Raw genomic sequence first — 20,180 nt, 5'->3', positions numbered from 1 at the left:
TGTCTCATACCACAATTCATTCGACAACTTCAAAGGTTAAACCATTTCCACTCGGTATAGGTATCTCCCTAGACGGATCCAGATCAATCCTTTCTATTGTGGTTCAAAATCGTAATCTAGCAGTAACAGTGGCTGCTTCAACAGACAGCATCAACAGCTCTTCCAAAGCTGGATCAAACTACAGCACCAAAGACAGCCGATATAACAATCTCCCTGCCCAACAGCTCTTACCTCTGCATACCCCTACAGCAATCAGTTCGTCTCGATCCATCCTCACTCCCTCTCCACCTCAATCACAATCTTCCTAGCAGAAACCCCCTTCTTCAAAATATCCACACCCTCCTGCACCCTCTCAAGCCCTTCAATCACAAGTGCATCAGGCTTCGCCACAAAAACACCAGCCTCCAAAGCCTCCGGCAAATACTTCCGCCAAACAGCATCCCCAACATTCAAATCAATCAATCCAGGCGCCAACCCATTAACTATATCCCCCATTAGCAAAAACCCCACAACCCAAAACCTCAATATCTCCTTGAAAAACATACCAAAAACCCCCTCAATCCCCTCAGGAACCCCAACCTGCAGCGCTGGCGAAGTAGTCAAAAGCTTCCCCCCACCAATCCTCCTCAAAATCTCCCCACAAGCCTCCTGCGTCTCAGAACTACTAATAACATCAAACACCACATCCCCCTCCCTCAAAACCTCCAAAATCCTCTCCACAATGTTCGGGTCATGGTAATCAAATGCCGTGGCACCGAGACTCTGCACGTATTCGAAATTCGGCCGAGACGCAGTTGCAAGAACCTCCAGTCCCGCGGCGCGCGCAAGTTGAATCGCGGAACTTCCGACGGCTGAGCTCCCGCCCCAGATTAGAATCTTTTTGTTTAGAGGGGTCGGGGTTAGGGTTGGGTAGGGGAGAGCTAGGTAGTGGAATAGGGCCCCTGCGGCTGTTGAGATGGAGAGGGGGAGGACGGCGGCGTTGGATAGAGGGATTTTGTCTGGGATTGCGGAGACGAGGATCTCGCGGGTTGTGGCGTAGCGCTGGAATCCGTTGTTTGGTTTTTTTTGGGTTAGGAGGCCGTCGCAGTGGCTGGGGTTGGATTATTAGTATTGAGAGGTGATGGGTGTGGTTTGAGATATAGAAGTAGATGGAGATAGGATAGGGTATCTATGGGCTTGTTTGGTCTTACCCTATCACCCGCTGTCCTAGCTGGAATCGAGTGACGTTGGATCCGAGTTGGACGATTGTTCCGGCGATGTCGGTGCCGAAGATGTATGGGTAGGGTAGGTCGAATGGGGATTCTTGGAGCTGGGTTTGTTAGGGCTTAAATTGGAATTGGGATTGGGGGTCGGGATGCTTGCTTTCCAGTCCACAGGGTTGACGGCAGCGTAGGCGACTTTGATGACGACCTCGTCTTCGCTGGGGTTGGGGGTTGGGCCGGGGCCAATTTCAAAGGTCTTGGAGTTTGGGGCGGTTTGCCAGGCCGCTTCGTTGGTGAAGGTCATGGTTGGTCTTGTATGGACTTCTGCAAGGGAATGATTTAGGGCTTGTAGATGATTGAGGTTATGGGAACCTTATATGATGGGCTGTATTAGGATATTATGAGAATATTTAAGGATGCAGTATCTTTAATTATGAATTAACAAGCATTGGAAATCATCACGATATGTGATGTGATTGATTTCAAAGAAGATATCGTGATTTCTAAGCTCGAGGGGTATTCCAAAATTGGGGGCCGATATCACGAAGGTGGAAATAGCACACTAAAATTATGCCATAGACTCGAGAAAGTTTCAGGTACCTCCAAAGCTTCGTCGACCCTGTTGAACCGCCTCAGTGACTTCATCCAAGCATCCAGCAGAAGCAGCAAAGAAGCCAAGAATGATCTTGTCTGGCTGTAATACACGACTTGTAAACTGCGGCTCAAATCGCACGCAAACAAACCAGGGGAGGTCGTACATCTCTATGATTGCTGGGCGGTTATTGGACTTGTCATTTGCGGTGATGACAAAGCCAATTAGTTTGAGATATCGAGCCAAATCGGGAGACCCAACCTGCTGGTGCCGATAACGTGCGCGAATTTGTTTCTCATATCGTTCAGAGAGATGGTGATCCCGAGCGTGTGGCTGAATATTTTCATAGAGAGTTCCCACTTTAGACTCGTCGAATCCAGATTGGGATTTGCAAAGATAAATTCCCAAATGCATACTCTCATCCACTCTGGCATCATTGAAGTTTATAGGACCGAGCGTGCGTCTCCAAATTTCATGAAACTGAACATCACTACCAGGTGATATACTGTAGTGGGTGAGAGCATTTTCGATGGCTGCCAATCCAAAACCCATACCTATTCCCAAAAAGGGCTTGTGGTTGACTCTCACCCAGTTGATCGCCTTGAGCATTCCGCGCCAGTATGGGACTTCAGGCTCGCCAGGCACGAGGACACCCTGCGCGGAACAAAGATCATGCCAGGCTTTATGGTATTTGACAGGTGAATCCTCGAGAGATTCGTCAGCGAGATCGGCAGCGTTGATCCACAGTATCTGAACTTTCTTGTGGCAGTACATGGAAGCATGCTCTAGGGCTTTGGAGATGCTCAAATAAGCATTGCGATTAGCGGCATATTGGCCGACTAGTGCGATCGAGACCGTTTCATGAACGACCTCTTGGCTGTGAGCCAAATCGACCCAGGTTTTCCACATCTCAGTGCTGTGTGAAAGGCGCTCAGGCGGTATTCGGACTGATGACAGAATGTCCAGATGCTTGCTAATAGCGTCAAGCAAGTTTTGGCGTTTAAGGAGAATCGGTAGATGATACGTCGTTGATTCATCATGGACACTGAAAACCTGCTCCGGTTCCACTGAGCACATGGTGGCGATCTTCTGTGTGGTGGATGGGTGCAGCGGTGTTTCGCAGCGGCAAGCAATCTCACACAATTAGTATGAATTCATCCATGATGAAGGTGAAGTATCTGTGGCAACGAAAAGCCTACCAAATCAGGAGTCAGACCAGCACCTCGAACATCGCTTATCGATTTCTGAGTTGGCTTCGTCTTCTGCTCACCGGAGGGCCCTGGTCTAAACCATTTTGTTAGAATGATTCGCAACCCCGGGTGACATTTCGATCCAGCCCAGGAGAATGCACCAAACACAGTATGAAGAGGTGAAGGGAAGAAGAGAAGCTCACGGCACGATAGGAATATAAGAGACATGAATCTGAACAAAATTCTCCTTGCCAACTTTCTTACGAAGCTGAGCCAGGGCATGGATGAAAGGCGAGCTTTCAATATCACCGACTGTACCGCCAAGCTCGATGATGCAGACATCGGGCTCGGACTGCGATTCATCAACGCTGACCTTCGCCGCGCGCTGAATCTGATCTTGAATAGCATCGGTGACATGAGGCACCACTTGGACGGTTTTTCCTAAATAATCACCTCTGCGTTCGGCGTTGATGACATTCTCATAGATCTTTCCTGTTGTGATGTGATTCTCTTTATGGAGAGAGATCGAAAGATATCGCTCATAATTACCAATGTCGAGGTCGACCTGGCCTCCATCATCTGTCACATAGACTTCTCCGTGTCTGGCATGGTTGGTCGAGGTATATGAGGGCCTGTGGGGACGACTTACTGAAGGGGACTCATTTGACTTGCATCGACGTTGATATAGGGGTCGATTTTGATACATGTGACCACGAGCCCGATGCTCTGTAGCAGGAGACCGGCACTGGAGGCGATGATGCCCTTGCCGACTCCGGATATCACACCTGAAGATGTCAGTTTACGTGTACTTCGTGGAATATGGGGAGCCCCGCTTTTCTCCCGACGATCTCCCAGCACTTTGAAACTTACCTCCTGTCACCACCACGTACTTCATCGTGTCGTATTGAATCTTGATAGAGTGGAAACTTGGAAGATCGTGATGGACAAGATCACACGACTTCAAAGGTAGCCAAGCACACAAAGAACGCTATTCCCGTTTAGGCGATGACATAGTGCAAATAACGTCCGACCGACGGCTTTAGTGGCCACCACGACATATCTACATCAGAGCCCATCCCTTTGTTTCAACATGGCAATTTCCGCATGTGAGTCTAACCGACAACACTCAGAATTCCAATCTAAGTGATGTTATTCTTGGCATTGACATATGAGGTGCCTTATCAATCCCCGAAAAGGGCAAACAGAGTACCCGACGTCATGACTCCTTTTTGCATGCAACCTCGCGATAAATGATTTCTGTCTACAAAATGAATGTCTACATTCCGACCACTGATTGGTGACAATTCAAAATGGAAGTGCCAGTGGAGATAGCCTACCCAACCATGAGAAGTCCCTGAACAGCTTCCGTGATGTCCGGGTGGGGACGGAACCATGATAGTAAATGAACCTGATCCACAGCCAGGGACAGAGTCTAATCAGACCTGGTATTGACCTTGAGAATTTCAATTGACCTTGCGTCGCTCATCGAATTCTATCTCTGCAACTGAGCACCGTCTGAGCCTCTGAGGATCTCGATCTGTAATGAAATCGACCTTGAACTTCGCCAGTCTTGGCATTGCGATATGCATTGCTCTGCCTTCTTTATTAATCGGCGTGGCGGCTCACGGTAATAAGTCGACGGATCCAATACATCTGACCATCGCAAGTGATCATGGAAATAAATCAAGTCCGCTGCTATACGGGATCATGTTCGAAGTGAGTATCAAAGCCTCCACCACGCCAGTTTCATGCTAATGTCTCACGTAGGAAATGGACCATTCTGGTAGGAATTCAAAATGCTCTTTAAGCTTCAGTGAGCACTAATGCTGATGATTATCTAGGCGATGGTGGAATACATGGACAATTATTGCAAAATAATGGTTTCCAAGGAACCAGTCTGAACATCACATCTTACGCCCCAGTAGGCAACGCGACGATATCCCAAGATACTTCGAAGCATGTCAGCAAAGCAATCACGTCTTCACTCAAAGTAGAAGTACCAAAAGGTGTGACAGACTACGTCGGATTTGCGAATACTGGCTACAATGGAATCCCAGTCACGGGCGCGATTTACAACAGTTCATTTTGGATGATGGGCGACTATTTCGGAACTGTGAACCTGCAACTCGTCGGGTCAAAGAGCGGTCAGATTTATGCTGATCACAACTTGACTGTCAAGAGCACGAAATCCAAGTTCACCGAGTTCCAGACGAGGTTCAATACCATCTACTGTCCGGACGGGTACAACGAGTGGCACTTAACGTTCGATGGCTCAAAGGTAGATGGAAGCTCCTTGAATTTCGGATATATCCAGCTGTTCCCACCGACATTCAAAGGGCGAGAAAATGGGCTGCGGGATGACCTTGCATCATTTTTGGACGAGATTCATCCGAATTTCCTTCGCTTCCCCGGTGGCAATAACCTTGAAGGATTACAGGTTGACAGTCGCTGGAAGTGGAATACCACGATTGGACCGGTCGTAGATCGCCCGGGGAGGGAAAGCGACTGGTTCTATCCAAACACCGACGCTCTCGGTCTAGATGAGTATCTCTGGTGGTGCGAAGACATGAACATGGCGCCCCTCCTAGCCGTGTGGTCCGGGAAATCCTACGGGGATATCATATCAGGGCCAGATCTCAAGCCTTTCATTGAGGACATCATGAACGAGATGGAGTATCTATTTGGAAACACATCGACACACTATGGAAGCATGCGAGCCCGAAATGGTCGCAAGGAGCCATGGAAGGTCGATCTGATCGAGATAGGCAATGAGGACGACCTCACTCATGGCTGTGAGACTTATCCGGATCGCTTCAATCAAATATACAAGGCGATCCACGATAAATACCCGCATATTACTCTCATTGCTTCGAACGGTGATTACAAGTGTCTTCCATCGCCACTGCCCAAGGATGTCATTATTGATCTGCACTTATATCGAAAGCCAGATGAATTCGTGAAGCTTTTCAACCAGTTTGATAACCAGCCGCGTAACCAATCTGTGATGATTGGTGAATTCGGATGTCGAAATACCTCTATTGCAGAAGGTGAATATTGGCCGTACATGCAAGGGAGCTGCAGCGAGGCCGTCTACATGATTGGAATGGAGCGCAACAGTGACATTGTCAAGATGACTACCTACGCGCCTATGCTACAGCACTTTGACTTCGTCTCTTGGTCGGTAAGTCTCAGATTTTTCTTTTCACAATGAGTGAGGGATAAGGGCTAATGCTTCAAGCTTGCTAGCCCACTCTGTACGGGTTCAACAATACCCCCGATTCAATCACGCCCTCGACTTCATATTTCGTACAGAAGATGTTCATGTCCAACAAAGGTGATACCATCCTCCCCGTGGACTCAACGGCGGACTTTGGGCCACTTTACTGGGTAGCTTCGAAGACGAACTCGACGTATTATCTGAAAATGGCCAACTATGGCACCGATTCACAGACGGTGAAAGTGAGTATTCCAGGCACCAAATCTGGGAGGCTGGAGATGCTCGCTGGTCCTCGCTACCAGGGTGATACACCGTACCATGCGCAGATTCAAACTGTTACTACCAGCGTCTTCAACCCACAGGGCAATTACACTGTCACTATGGAGCCTTGGGCAATTGCCGCCTTGGCAGTCTCGTGAGAATTAAAAGGCGTTTTTTGTTTGCCGAGATGATGTACGATACTTACAAGTCGACTTCTATAATATGACAAGAAAGAGAGCAACAAGCTCTAAGAATCACTAAATTTGGCTAGCCAGCCCCCTTCATTAAGCAAATGACATCTCGTATATTCAACAAGCCTCCGGGCCGCGCTCACGCGCGGCCAAATGGACGATGATAGTTGCTTATAAACAGGTGTAGTTATGAATTAACTCAATCTCATATTTCGATTGGTAAAGAAACAGAACTATCATCAACTTCGGGACCTTTTTTAAACTGTCTTTTGAACTGTCTCTTATACTGTTTTTTAGCTGTCCATCCATCCAACTAATTGTCAACTTATCATGATTGGTCGAGAAATGGAAGTCTTGGCTAAGCCGTCCGGGTGAATAGAGAATTATACTTAGGGGATATGACTAGAAAGAGGGCAATAAGCTCCAAGAAACACTGAATTTGGCTAGCCAGTCCCCCTTCATTACGCAAATGAAATCTCGTGCATTCAATCAGAGAATTTCGACTGGGACTTCAACAAGCTTGTCCCGTAAATAATCTGCAAACCCCTTGCCAAACCCATCCAATCGACTAGAACTACTGACGCCCCGCCCAAGAATTCCATAAATAACAAAGTGCACGGCATGAATATGAGGGAATTCCACCCTCTCCACCAAAAACGATTCATCCCAATCATCATCATTAACCATCATATCGCGGACCCGCTGACGACTCATATAAGCCCGCAACCACGACCAGTGCTTGGGATTGTTTACGAATAACCCAAAGTTGAGATTTGCACCTTTGTCGCCAGAGCGTGCTAGAGCGATATCTCCGAGTCGGATCGATTTTGTAGTAGAATGCAAAGAGCCTTGCTCTGGGGAATTGTAGTCGTAACTTTCGCGTGGTTGAAGCGGCTCGTATCTTGTCGGATGACCGGTTGGGAATGAAATGATGGAATCAGGACCGTCGATGAAATTTATTTCCTCGTTGAGGTCTTCTTGTTTCACGAGAGCCGGATAGTATGCGAGGATGGGCCGTGGGACTGCTGTGCGCATGTCAAGAGAAGAGTGGAATCCTAGAAATATCTGTGAGCAAGGTGCATGTTATCGAATATGCATCTGATGGTGATGTTACCTGAGAAGTGCTTCAGGGAGACATCTCGCATAGCGCGTGCGACGGCCAAAACAGCATCGGCCTCGGATGCAGCGACGTATATTCGGAGATAGGAAGTGCTTTGCTGTTGTGAAATGGGATTTGCGGCAGGAACACCAATTCTGCACTGTGTAAGTTAACGGTTCGACAAGTTCATCATGAACGAAGAAAATACCTTTGGAACTCGAGAGTATCGATACGGGCCAATGCCTCGTCGGGAATGAAATGCCGAAGTTGCTTCTCAATCAGATCCCACTTCTGACTAGTTGCATACCCAGTTGCATTCAACAGAAGCTGAGACTCAAAGCCACCGGGGTAGAAGACCGCCAGCTTGGTGGTTGGCGGAGGAGCGTATCCTCGAATCCCGTGAACTCGGACCCTAACACAATCCCCAATCAGCAGAGCACATTAAGACCCTCGAGGTACTCACCGATCCTTGCCCACCTGCTCAACAACCACATCATCCAGAATGGCACTGACATCGCTATTCAGGTACACATTCCCTTGCAGCTCGTATAGAAACTGACACCGGACAGTATCGACATCAACCAATCCCCCAGTCCCCTCATGCTTCGTAATAACACACGAGCCATCAGCCTCGATCTCAGCAATTGGAAACCCAGGCTCAACCAGCGCGTCGATCGGGCAGCGATCAAACCCAGCGAAATTCCCACCAGTCACATACGCCGAGCATTCAATCAAATGGCCCGCGATAAGCGAACCCGCCAACCGGTCATAGTCACCCTCTCCCCACGAATGCCAAAACCACGCCGCCGCAATAACGGGACTTGCATCCGCGACCCGGCCACAGATAATGATATCCGCGCCGCGACGTAACCCATCGACAATACCACGAGCACCGAGGTATGCATGCGCCGAGACCATAGGCACAGTCTTACCAGTCGCAAAAGCATAAGTCAAGGGGCCGGGTTTAACCAATCCATTCCCCGCATCCAGATGCTGCAGCTCAGCCGCAGAAACCGGCATATCGGGACCAAACTTCGGGTACAGATCATCGCCTGCCAAGTATGCGACTCGCAGCGACAGACCTTTCTGGCGGGCCTGTGTGCGTTGGCAAGTTAGGAATTTTTACTTAGGGCTGATGTACGTTATGCTATGGCTATGCGGGGGAACCTTACCAGATCATCGACTTTCAAGGCCAGACCCTTGGGATTCAGAGCGCCTCCGTTGATCACGACTTTGATACCCTTGTCAGCGATGACGTCGATTGTTTGCTGGATGCCTTCCCAAGCGGTTTCTTCATAGCCTGGGTGCAAACCTTGCTGGAATGCTTGTGCGTTATTGGCCATATTGACCTCTTCATTGGGGTTAGTCTGAGGCTGGACTAGAAACTGGGGGCCGACAAAAGTACCTGCTAGATAGTCGCCGGTGATGAAATCGACTTGGCCGCGCGTGGCTTGGCGATACATCTCGTATGCGGGATCGCCTTTGATCCCTGTCAATATCGAATACTTGCCCTGGGGACATCCTTCATACCATGATAGCCGGAACAATTGGCGACTCTGACCGGTCGACGAGGTTCTGAGGGCGAGGTCATTTTTAGCGTTGTGAAGGATCAATAAACGTTTGAGTGATGTTCTCACTTTTGTGAAGAGCTTTAAGCAATGTGGGTGACTTTGCTTTTTTATGATCGACTGGGTCTCCCATGCAGATCAACCGACATAACCTTGGAATACGGTCAATCGTGCATGTACACGCCAACCCCCTCCCCACCGGGACCGAGGCAAGGGCTATTGAGCCGCAAAATGGAGAAGTCGAAATTCCGTGGGCCGTGGGATCTCTCGATGGGACCCGAAGACCCACCGCTGCAAGCCAGTCAGAAGGCTATTTGCCAAACATCGTCTTTACCTGTCTCGGAATGGCGGCCGGCGTTTTTCCCGAGGCGTGGAAAAGAGTCGTATAGCCCGTGGGATCTACAAAGGACAGACTCCTTTGGGTGAGGCGTGGACACCAAGCTCAAGTTACAATCGCTTGAGTATCTGTCGGGTTAGAGCCCAGGTGCTCGGCGGGGCAGTTGTATGTTTCCTTTTTAAATTGATTAATTAGTTAGATGGCTCATTAGATCTTTTTCTCTTCGTCTCGGCACTCTCGCTTTTCCCATATCACTCTTCCTACTAAGACATAACACCACTCCACCATACACTCACTTCAATTTACTCAAGATGCACCAGACTCTCCCCGGAGACGACATCTACGGGCCCGGAACCTACATCGACAAGACCGTCCTGCCCGTCCCAGAAGATGCCCGCCGCGTCTTCGAGCTCCTCGCCTCGAAAACCCCCGGTTTCACCAAAGACACAAACCTATGGAACACCGTTCAATTCGAAGGCCGGCCGGACCCCATGGTCCCCGGCCCTATGAAGTCCCCAGTAGTGACAGCAGCCCTACACGCCATGTGCGGAGTAGTAGCCAACGAGCTCCTGGAACTCCGAGACGGCACACCGGCACAACAAGCAAACGTCACCGTCAACACCGACCACGCCGGCATCTGGCTTGCCTCTACCTTCACCGCATACGTCAACGGCAAGGATATTTCCGACCTTGCTCGGTCCCGCGAACTGTCAAGCATCTTCGACAGAGACTTCGAGAAGGGGTTCGGAGTTGGTCCGTTGGCGGGTCGGGCAACGGCTCTGTATCCCACCAAGGATTCCAGTGTGTGGTATCAGCTTCATGGATCGTTGGACGCGAGTAAGACGCTCGTCTCCATGGGTATTGACATGGATGTTCCTTTGAAGAACTTCACTGAGGGATACGAGTATATCCGCGAGCATGTGCAGAAGTGGAGTCCCGATGAGCTCGAGATGCATAATGTTAAGAACGGGCTGTGCGGGAGTATTTGTTACTCGCCCGAGGGTTGGAGGAAGACGGAGATGGGGAAGCGTCTCGCTGAGTATCCACTCGTCAACTATACTCACGAGTCGTATGCTCGACCGACTTCTCCGGTCCATCTGGTTCAACTGCCTGATCGTCGTCCTCTGGCTGGTGTTAAGGTTGTGGAAATGGTACGGATTATTGCTGGTCCTACCGTCGGTGTGACTTTGGCTTCCTTCGGAGCCGATGTGATCCGCGTGAACTGCAGCCGACTGGCTGATTTGAATGTAAGGACGTTCTTTTGCGAAGACTCATGAACTCGGTACTAATGACATCTCAAAGGTCCTTCAATTGACTCTTAATGCCGGAAAACGAACAATCGACCTCGACATCGGGAAGGAAGAAGATATGGCACGGCTCAAGGAGCTAGTGGGCGAGGCGGATGTCTTTGTGCAAGGTTTCCGTTACAAATCACTCGACCGGAAGGGTCTCGGCCTTCAACATATGCTCGACATGGCAGCGAAGCGAAACAAGGGTATCGTCTATGTCGACGAGAACTGCTATGGACCCGCAGGTCCGTTTGCCGATAGACCCGGCTGGCAGCAAATTGGAGACGCCGCATCAGGTGCATCATACGTAATGGGTCGGTCAATGGGACTTGACGAAGGCACCAGTGTTCTTCCCCCACTGCCAATCTCCGATATGGCTACAGGCGTTATCGGTGCTCTCGCGACCATGCTTGCTATCAGAGACCGGGCTCAAAAGGGAGGCTCGTACCACGTTGTTAGCTCGCTTGTCGCAGCCGATGCTATCTTGGTGGATTCCGAAATCGGTCTCTACCCCGTGGACGTGGTCAAGAAGACTGCCGAGACATTCAAATTCGCGCCTTCCACTCCTGATCAGTTCGTCGCGGAAATCTTGATTCAGATCGTTGATGGATGGAAAAGTGTGTTCCCAGAATATCTTGCACCGGAGTCTCCATTCATGATGAGATTCGAAGATACCCCGTGGGGACAGATGGATTTGTTGAGGCCTGTGGTTAGGCTCGGTGATAAGGATGCCAGCCCTGTTTGGACAAGTCCCCCTGTGCCGAATTGCCATCATGATCAAAAATTGATCTGGGCGTAATCTCGTTTTTGACACAATAGGTTCACATTCTTGTACAAATTCATTGCAGTTGCCACTTTCCACGGACATATTGAGTAGGATTCATAGATCTTCTAAAGGTGCTCCAAAGTCATATGCACCAAAGTCATATGCCGGAGGGATACCAGCTATCATGTCCTGCCAATTCCAAGAAAGGGGACCGGGCAATTGGAGCTGACCTGAAGGGTGTAAGCTCTGGTCCGGTCCAGAAGTATTCCAGTATGGAATCTGGCCTGCTGGATCATGAGCCAGCTGAGGGCGGTTGGTTTCTGCTGCCATGTTTGTTTGGTTCAAGTCACTCTGCGACATTTGCGCCTGTGCGCGGGCAAAGTCTGGTCTGGTGACCTTCGGAGGATCTGGCCTCGGAGCTCGCGCCTGATGTATCTCTTTCCTAGCCGCATTTTCAAAGTCAGAACAAAGTGCCAATACATAGTCCAAGTATGTATCTTGTTCTTGTGATGCGACCTTTGTAAGGAAAGTCACAACGCGGTGAAGCATCGAAACATCTGCTTCGGCGTCGGGTCGCAAGGGATCTATGATGATCTTGGAGAATAGTGCCACAGAAGCAGCTCCCGGAAAGTAAACCATGCTCCTGTGCTGATAGTTAGTGCCACTGTAACAGTATTTGATGTTTGGGAGAAGATTGATTACCATTCGAACGATTGTCCAAAGTCGTCTCTGACTTGGCTGATCAGGTCAATCACAGCACGTGCTGCCTCTGAAGATTGTTGCATCGATGTCTCTCGATCTATCAACAGGCCCAATGGGGTGGCAATTTCATTTGATGGTCGGACGGGCCAGCGTCGCGGAAGCAGACAAACTCGGTGGATATTGAGGTAGCAACAATGATATGCGAAGTGAAGTCTGAGTATGTGTGGGAGAAGAACATGCTGATGGAAAGAGAAGTTTCGTTGCGGCCGAAGTGTCAAGGGAAGGCTTTGTTTCCACGCTTCAATGTCATCCAGGCACGATCTCACACTTTGGACTAGCTGTTGCTGGGTCTTGCGGAACGCGTCGGTGCTGTACAACTCATCGCACACGCGACGCTGGATAAGTGCAAACCGAGCCAAGGCCGAGAAGAAGTTAAGCTTGATAGCTCCAATCTCTATCACACCAAGGCCATCAGGTGGATCCTCCCGAGGAAGAAGAGTGCTAAAGTCACGAGAGTCCTGAGCAGCAGGGCGACCGGTTCGCTGACAGATGTCGGCATCCAATATGAACGCTATCCAGAACACCCTTCTTCGTTCCTCGATCTGGGACGCTGGAAGACCGAACGAGTTGGAATTGTGCAACCCAATCGACTGTGACAGACGCACAGCTGCAGCAGAAAACATGAACAGAGGTTGAGGATTGGGTGTGCCTTGGAAAAAGAGTGCCAAGCCAAGAAGAGCCTGGACTGCGAGCAGATCACCGGTTCGCATGAACAGCTCCGTGAGCACGTTCATGGCGTTCTTAATATGACCCAGACATAGTTTCCAATCATCGCTGCTGGCGCCTGCGCTTTCCGCTCTTTGTCTGTATCCCAGAGCGAGCACGACATTTAGCGCGGCCCACCAAGAGGGACTTTCGTTTGGATTCCACGAGAAGTGTCTGTGGATCATAGTCATGAAGCTTTCGGGGCCAAAAAGAGGCATTGCCTTGTTGAACGTGTCAAAGTATTCCTGGACCAGTTCCAGTATGACAGCCTTGGACGGCAGTGAATGTGAACACTTGGCTTGGTGGTCATCTTTGAGAGCTCGAGGGTACCAGTCGGCCAGCCTCCATCGGCTACCGTTTCTCTGGGCGACATGGCGCCATGCATTGTTGCCGGTCTTGCTTTCTAGCCACCCCACTCCCTCAGAAGAAACGATGGAGAACTGGGAAGAGGCGCCTGGAGAGAATCAGCGCCGCTATTTGTGCAACCATTGAGGAACGGCAGCCGGTGAGCGAATACTGACCAAAAAAGCGCATTGCGCCTTTCGGGGTTTTAAGGGTATATGACCCTCCATCACCATCACCGTCGCCTCGGTCGGCCTCGGCCTCGACCTCAAATGGCGCTCGAGTGGTATTATCTCTCGGAGACGGTAGCTCTGAGCCAGATAGTTCAGAGAGAGCACGTTCTGGGCCTGTGCCATCGGCACTTGAAAGTCGCCTTCTTTTCGACGCGTGTGCATCATTCAACTCATCTTGTAAAGACTGAATGCGCTTTTCAAGCTCTTGGATGTGGTCCTCGCTGGAGAAAGTTAGTCTTGCAATTTACCTGGGAAGTCAAACATGGATGAACTACCGGTTGGGTTTCCTCTGTCGCACGGTGTCTTCGTACTTGCAGGGAAAGTCAAATGTCCTGCAGGGGACACAGACCGGCCTGGTTCCATCACATTTTACCTTCTTTTTTCTGCATATGCTGCATGCCTTCACAGAGTAGAGATGGTCAGGTTAACAACTGGAATTTAGATTGGGGCCACAGGGGTGAAGCCAAGGGGAGCATACCTTAGCCAGGCGTACAACATTGCTGGTATCTCCATTCATGATACACAACGTCTCTGTGAGAGTGCTGTACTCAGGGGCTCCTTAATCAAGCCCATTGACAATTCTCATCGACCACATCCAGATGGAGAGTTTGAGACGATCTTCCGCAGGTCCGGTGGAAATTAGGCACCAAGGCAGAAATGCTGAGTCAGGTAGTGTTAACTTGAGGTTGAATTGTCAATCTTGGGTAGACTACAACACTACCACTACTTACCACTACTGTGGCCTGAGGGGGATGCAATTGACCTGTCATACTCGATTGCGTGCTCAAAATTCTGTATACTCCCCGTGTGAGGACGTCGGGGAGGCTCTCGGGATACAAACCACTTCCGAGGCCATTCTGGAAGGTTCATACTTTCGGCCTTTAAGTCGTCGGACCACGTTGTGTGGATCTAGACTTCTTTAGGTAGTCATTCGGACTTTGAAGACGAGCTTGAATTGTACTATTTTGGATATGTGGTTATCAACCGACCTTCGTGTTCCATTATCAACAGTCCTTGTACTTTGGCCATACTATATCTCAGCGCGGGAGTGAAGTCGAAATTGGTACGAACCCCCAAGGCAAGATACTTACAAAGTCCTGTGGGGGTGCTCAATGATTGCAAGGTTGTCTTATCATCCATGGGGCATAAAAATTTCCACTCCGTAGGGTTGTTATTGTGACAAGAGATTGTGGTGCAACAACAAATCAAACGACCCAGCCAGCATCAAAATAGTAATTAGCCACGAACTACGAACCCTAAATTCCTCACCAACCAAGAAGAATGAAGTCAGCAACTGCTCTTGAGATATGAATAGCTTAGTGAATCAGATATGTTGTGATCATCCGTTTGCACTACCTTCGCTTCCCCTCAAATGAATGGTAGTGATTCATACCGTTGTCACACTGATCTTTGCATGACAGCCATGCCCCCTTGGACAAGGTTACTTTGACTCATTAGACCATATCAAAAAACGATGTAACCTCAAATCAAATTAGGACCTTTCTCCTAGAGACCGAGACAAATTGAGCAATAAAACAACATGAAGCCATAGTGTGGAAAGGCTCACGCAATCTATTGGATGATTCAGTCAGCTCCTCCTTTCCAGCTTGTCTCAAGACGCCTCATCCCCAAGGAGCATACATGGTTGCAATGAGCCAAGACAGATGCAACCAGTGGTGGCTGTGGTGTGTTTGCTCCAAGGGCCTTCGCAGGCATCGTGTTTCCCAACCCGTATGCACTTGACCGAAAATGCAAAACTCAACTCGGAGAGCTCGAGCGCAGCTCATCATGGGTTGAGCAGGAATCAAATATATAAGAAAGGAGATGCCCTCACTCAAGACCGGTCTTCACCAATCCTGAAAATAAACATACCTCCTCAATCAAATATCAAGCCAGATTTGCCCTCAGCTCACAATGGTCTGCATCCGATCTTTCTGCATTTTGGGACTCGCTTCCATGGGCACTGCCAGCGCCATTGCGAGAGACGTGGTTCACGAAAACATCGACATACTGGCAAGGCAGACGCAAGAATCGACTCCCCCCGCCAAAGAAGCGTATTGTGAGTTGTATACGAGACTTCCAAAGTTCCAACTTGAGCTGACCCAATGACAGGCCTTCAAAACTATTCCATCAGTATTGGAGATACTTGCTGGGATATCATTGCCCGGTTCAATAACCAGTTCACGATCGCCGAGCTTCTGTGCTGGAACTCGGAAATCAACCCAAGTTGCTCCAACCTCATCCCCGGTCGCAATCTCTGCGTCGCAGTCGGTGCTTCCGCCCCCCAATGCTAGGCGCTAGTATCGCAATGCGTTGGCTGGCGTTCGATTCGACGCATCCAGTGATCGCAGCGATGTTCCCGTGTGTTGATGCCTTTTGAACTTTTGTTTCGTTTGGAGGAATTAATGAGGCGATATTTGTGTTGTTGTCATGATGTTCATTCACTAAATCAAGTTTGTAGTAATGTTACTTTCAGCCTCATCCCCTTTCCGTGCTCACACACTCCCAGTTTCTTCAAGTAGAATCATGTACTGGTTTGGCTCCAAGCATTGCGGAGGAACTCCCTCACTGTGAGCGGCTTCACCTCCGGGAACTTAGCATTCAAGCGATCCTTCGGCAAGTCGAAGACATCGTTGACTGTAAGTCTGCTCACCAGTGCAGTGGTCTCTTTGAGCTCATCTGAAGATGAATCCACGCCCTCTGGCTGAGTAGGGACAGTGACATTGCCTGCTTGAATCTGCTCCAGGCTATCGTAGGTGACCGTGAACTTCTTCCCTATACCCGAATTGACTTAGTGACATAATAAAAGATAGCCTGTGTATCATCAACTTACCAGTGAATTCCTCAGCCATGCCAAGTATTTGATTGTAGGTAACTTCATCACCGACAATGACACTGAACTCTGGCCACTGGTCAAGATCAAGTGCTTTGACCAGATACGTGGCCAGATCGTAGGTGTAGGTCATACAGATCACGTTGTTGCCATCCCCTGGGATCGCGGCCGTGCCACTCGATACGTCAATCCCAAAGGTAAATGGCTGCAGATGCGTTTGCACGCGGGGCATTCCCCAGTAGTCCATGAAGAAGCCAGGGATCACCCTGGTATATTGCAACCCGCTGCTCTTCAGACGATCTGCGGCGTCGAGCCACCATTGAATACTTGGGTCGATAGAAAGCAGACTGTGATCTGGTTAGAACCAGACGCGTATGAGGATAGAGGAAAATCAAAATAACATACTTAGCAGTCTGAATGAAGGAGTATTCACTCGGAATGAATCTTTTTGTCGATGCTGACTTCTCTGCAGCATCGATTAGGTTCAGCTGAGACCGGCTTGTCTCGTCAGAAACCAGACCAATAGCGGATATAATAGTGTGGAGCTTGTGTTGCTCCAATGCATGTGTCATTGAAGCAACGTCGTCATAATCGATCTGTACATTTTTTACTTTGTCTGAAGGGTTGTCTTGTTTCACCTAGAGGACGGATCAGTATGGTCTGACAGGCCGGGCTCCATCAACATACTGTCCGCGATAGAACGACGATCTCGAATGGGGAATCAAGTAGTTTCTCCACAATAGTTTTTCCCACGCCACCACTTCCGGCCACTGCGATGACAACCATGGCGAATAAGCCGGGAAATTGAAGTTGAAGTTGAAGTGGAATGTTCCCCGCGGATGCCCCACCACCGACAAGTTTGCGTGCCGAGCCTAGATAGATCCAATTTTTATAGAATTATGCATATGCATAGAAGTCGGCATTCAGCTGCGGCTATCGCGTAGACTGGAATCAAATTCACAAACAAATCGGGGATTCGGGCTTCACACGTCGGCGACTTGTGGGCTTCAACGGGTCATGACTAATACTGGCGATTTAAAGCGCCGGAGTAAATCTTCGCCTCTGTCTATCCCTCCACATACATCCAAATACCATCAACATGTGTAAGAAAGCTGCCTGCTCTACCTGCAGTAAGTATGGATTGGCCCGGTGTGTAGATCGTGGACTGACAATCATCCTAGACAAGGCCACCTGGTGGGGTTGCGGGAGCCATATCCCCTCGGTGATGGACTCGATTCCCGAGGCTGAGTGGTGTGCCTGCACACCTCAAGTTGAGAAGGATGGCAAGAAGTACCCTCCCAAGGCTGCTACGATGGGTTGACTTCATGGTTGCGTGATTTGTTAGGAGTTCGGAGAGAGAGAGAGAGGGTGGGGTGGTTTGTGTCAAAGATTTTGAAGTGATGTATCATGTTGTAACCATTGGCTCAGTGATGAAGCTCTAGCACAATACTATGAGCTTTTGTTTCGCCTTTGTTTTCTCTGTTTGGATGGGTGCCGTGGAAGTGACCAGCGGGGGCGAAACTGTAGCATGTCTTGGATAATGATCTCAAGCCAGAGTACTGCTTACGATCACTCCTAGAGCTGAAGAATATGAAGCCAAGAGGGGTTCAAAATAAGCGCTTAGATTTCAAATGACGATTGATGCTTTGTGAATCAAAGCTTGAGCGATTGTTGCTCATTCCGTCAAGGCGATTTCCGGGGACAAAGAAGATGTTTGAACGGCACATCACCGCTGATCCATGGATTGTAGATGTCTTCCAAGGTTTGTTAATCCAAGGTCTTGGAGAATGTTCAATATACGCTACCAATGCTCTCTCAATCCATAGATACAATATTTTCGAAGTAGTTTCTCGACGTGATCACCCATGTCCACTAGGACTCGAGGGTCTGCACTTGATTCTGATTTCTCTCTCATGATCAACCCAGGAAATCTGCTGTATATCTTCTCCGTTTTCCTGAGCACAATTCTCCTAAAATCTCATTTTGCAAAGTCCCTTGGATCGGGTGTTGAGAACGAAGACACCACGGACCCTTCTTCAACCCGACCCTTTGTGTTATGAAGTCTAGAAATGGCAACCGATTCTTGCCACCGGGAGATCCTTGTATCCAGTTCTTTGTTTCCTCTTCAATTCTAATCTCTGGCTAGCAACGTGATTGTTTGTGCTTTTATGCACGATAATCAGTCCTTCGAGCTTGCTAGTCTACAAATACACGTTTACGAATCCTTCTCCTTGTGAATTCTTCTCGGACTCCTAAGATTCAAACTTGTGTCTACGCCTCCATCATAAGAACAAATTGAACAATTCTCGAATATGCCACCAAAGAAGGGATCTGGTAAGCGCAAAGCCCGACCCTCTGAGGTTTCGTCCGTCGCTGCCAGCCCACCCCCAAAGAAGCCCAGAGTCCTCGGTCGAGCTCGATCCGACTCTATTCCACACTTGTCTTTGGAAGCTTCCACCGAAGATCCTCAGGTTAAAACCGAACAGTTGTTCGGATCAGACAGCGAAAAGACCGAAATTGAAGACACAAAAGATATCCCACCCACAGGCCCGTGGGAAGCTGATCCGGAGAACTTCGAGAACCACGTATCTTATGGCCTGTTATACCGAAGTGCAGGCATTGGTCCTGCCTTCCGAAAGCCAAATTTTCCGCCACGCCAACAACGATGGAGGACACAACTCTCATTATCTAATTCTAGATGTGATTTTACAGATTCTGCAGCGAGGGCCGATCAATCTAGGCCTTGTGACTGCATATCCCCCGCATAATGAAGTACAGGCGGTGGAAGTACAGGCGGTGGATGTATGTGTCAACGACTCCTTTGCTCATTCACATCGCTCACTGGAATACTAGATCGAAGTCAAGCTTACAACTCAAAGCAATCATTCGGAATCAGAGAGCGTGAAAGCACTCACGTACAAGTCCTTCACGACACTGGCGCAGACATAATGGCGATCCCGCTCCCACAATTCGAGGAGATTGAGAACTTGGGTAAGAAAGCGACGTTGTACGGATATTCCAAGATGCACGTAGCAGGAGGGACAACATTCTACGCCAAAGTGGTCGAGCTAGAGCTGACGGTGCTAATCCCATACAAAAGTGGGAAAGTGCTATGCCCTTGGCTCAAGGCCCCAGTTGCTGTGGTGGAGGAGCAACCAGGGGCATCCTTTCCCACTTCGATGCTTTCCGGTCCTTTCCCCCGGTTTTCCTTCTATACTGCGACGTGCCCGGATGGACTTGGGCTTCTCTACTTGTCGTGGTACAAGGATGAATTGGATGGTCTCACAGAGCTTTCTCCCGGTTATCATATAGATGCACCGCCACTGGGGGAGATTTTACCTCCTTCGCCGGGTGGCGGGCCACCTAGAGAGCCGCTTATAGGCGTGCGGTCTTCTCGGCTGGCTTCGTTTTCGACCAAACAGCCTATCAAGAGGCCTGCCAAACGAGGTCGAAGGAGGGCGAGGGGGAGAGCGAGATGAACACTTTAATCAAATCTGGAGTTGGGGAAGATCAATGGATGGAAAGGATAGGTGAGAAGGGTGGGTGTTATATTTACTAGACCTCGGAAATATAGTTGACTCAAGAATGGAGCC

General features: G+C 49.3%; 10 protein-coding genes across 10 annotated transcripts; 5 read left to right on the top strand and 5 right to left on the bottom strand.

Annotated features, from left to right (window-relative positions):
• Positions 1 to 273: 273 nt before the first annotated feature.
• On the bottom strand, positions 274 to 1,506 carry N7506_001612 (zinc-binding alcohol dehydrogenase family protein; the record flags this gene model as incomplete). The annotated part of the gene is made up of 4 exons (XM_056950908.1): positions 274 to 482; positions 546 to 1,090; positions 1,191 to 1,309; positions 1,384 to 1,506. 4 exons carry the CDS (start codon positions 1,504 to 1,506, stop codon positions 274 to 276), a joined length of 996 nt encoding a protein of 331 aa, XP_056816823.1.
• Positions 1,507 to 1,794: 288 nt separating this feature from the next.
• N7506_001611 (uncharacterized protein) lies at positions 1,795 to 3,879 on the bottom strand (the record flags this gene model as incomplete). The annotated part of the gene is made up of 5 exons (XM_056950907.1): positions 1,795 to 2,928; positions 2,994 to 3,078; positions 3,188 to 3,586; positions 3,634 to 3,769; positions 3,855 to 3,879. 5 exons carry the CDS (start codon positions 3,877 to 3,879, stop codon positions 1,795 to 1,797), a joined length of 1,779 nt encoding a protein of 592 aa, XP_056816822.1.
• Positions 3,880 to 4,526: 647 nt separating this feature from the next.
• Positions 4,527 to 6,620, top strand: N7506_001610 (alpha-L-arabinofuranosidase A; the record flags this gene model as incomplete). The annotated part of the gene is made up of 4 exons (XM_056950906.1): positions 4,527 to 4,700; positions 4,752 to 4,767; positions 4,826 to 6,165; positions 6,231 to 6,620. The coding sequence occupies 4 exons, from the start codon at positions 4,527 to 4,529 to the stop codon at positions 6,618 to 6,620; spliced, it is 1,920 nt and encodes a 639-aa protein (XP_056816821.1).
• A 522-nt stretch (positions 6,621 to 7,142) lies between these two features.
• On the bottom strand, positions 7,143 to 9,343 carry N7506_001609 (acyclic terpene utilization AtuA family protein; the record flags this gene model as incomplete). The annotated part of the gene is made up of 6 exons (XM_056950905.1): positions 7,143 to 7,708; positions 7,768 to 7,907; positions 7,961 to 8,164; positions 8,216 to 8,847; positions 8,925 to 9,232; positions 9,283 to 9,343. 6 exons carry the CDS (start codon positions 9,341 to 9,343, stop codon positions 7,143 to 7,145), a joined length of 1,911 nt encoding a protein of 636 aa, XP_056816820.1.
• A 625-nt stretch (positions 9,344 to 9,968) lies between these two features.
• On the top strand, positions 9,969 to 11,745 carry N7506_001608 (CoA-transferase family III; the record flags this gene model as incomplete). The annotated part of the gene is made up of 2 exons (XM_056950904.1): positions 9,969 to 10,904; positions 10,960 to 11,745. The coding sequence occupies 2 exons, from the start codon at positions 9,969 to 9,971 to the stop codon at positions 11,743 to 11,745; spliced, it is 1,722 nt and encodes a 573-aa protein (XP_056816819.1).
• An 81-nt stretch (positions 11,746 to 11,826) lies between these two features.
• Positions 11,827 to 14,252, bottom strand: N7506_001607 (uncharacterized protein; the record flags this gene model as incomplete). The annotated part of the gene is made up of 5 exons (XM_056950903.1): positions 11,827 to 12,355; positions 12,415 to 13,633; positions 13,701 to 13,975; positions 14,030 to 14,146; positions 14,233 to 14,252. 5 exons carry the CDS (start codon positions 14,250 to 14,252, stop codon positions 11,827 to 11,829), a joined length of 2,160 nt encoding a protein of 719 aa, XP_056816818.1.
• A 1,416-nt stretch (positions 14,253 to 15,668) lies between these two features.
• N7506_001606 (LysM peptidoglycan-binding domain-containing protein) lies at positions 15,669 to 16,048 on the top strand (the record flags this gene model as incomplete). The annotated part of the gene is made up of 2 exons (XM_056950902.1): positions 15,669 to 15,813; positions 15,867 to 16,048. 2 exons carry the CDS (start codon positions 15,669 to 15,671, stop codon positions 16,046 to 16,048), a joined length of 327 nt encoding a protein of 108 aa, XP_056816817.1.
• A 230-nt stretch (positions 16,049 to 16,278) lies between these two features.
• Positions 16,279 to 17,373, bottom strand: N7506_001605 (uncharacterized protein; the record flags this gene model as incomplete). Its single annotated transcript, XM_056950901.1, has 4 exons — positions 16,279 to 16,529; positions 16,588 to 16,934; positions 16,993 to 17,225; positions 17,275 to 17,373. The coding sequence occupies 4 exons, from the start codon at positions 17,371 to 17,373 to the stop codon at positions 16,279 to 16,281; spliced, it is 930 nt and encodes a 309-aa protein (XP_056816816.1).
• Positions 17,374 to 17,686: 313 nt separating this feature from the next.
• Positions 17,687 to 17,908, top strand: N7506_001604 (uncharacterized protein; the record flags this gene model as incomplete). The annotated part of the gene is made up of 2 exons (XM_056950900.1): positions 17,687 to 17,717; positions 17,769 to 17,908. 2 exons carry the CDS (start codon positions 17,687 to 17,689, stop codon positions 17,906 to 17,908), a joined length of 171 nt encoding a protein of 56 aa, XP_056816815.1.
• Positions 17,909 to 18,899: 991 nt separating this feature from the next.
• On the top strand, positions 18,900 to 20,066 carry N7506_001603 (uncharacterized protein; the record flags this gene model as incomplete). Its single annotated transcript, XM_056950899.1, has 3 exons — positions 18,900 to 19,172; positions 19,204 to 19,389; positions 19,467 to 20,066. The coding sequence occupies 3 exons, from the start codon at positions 18,900 to 18,902 to the stop codon at positions 20,064 to 20,066; spliced, it is 1,059 nt and encodes a 352-aa protein (XP_056816814.1).
• Positions 20,067 to 20,180: the final 114 nt, after the last annotated feature.

Source organism: Penicillium brevicompactum, assembly GCF_028827555.1.
Source record: "Penicillium brevicompactum strain IBT 35665 chromosome Unknown utg000001l_segment0_segment0, whole genome shotgun sequence".
Taxonomy (NCBI): Eukaryota; Fungi; Ascomycota; class Eurotiomycetes; order Eurotiales; family Aspergillaceae; genus Penicillium; species Penicillium brevicompactum.
This window is presented reverse-complemented; position numbering and strand designations above follow the sequence as displayed.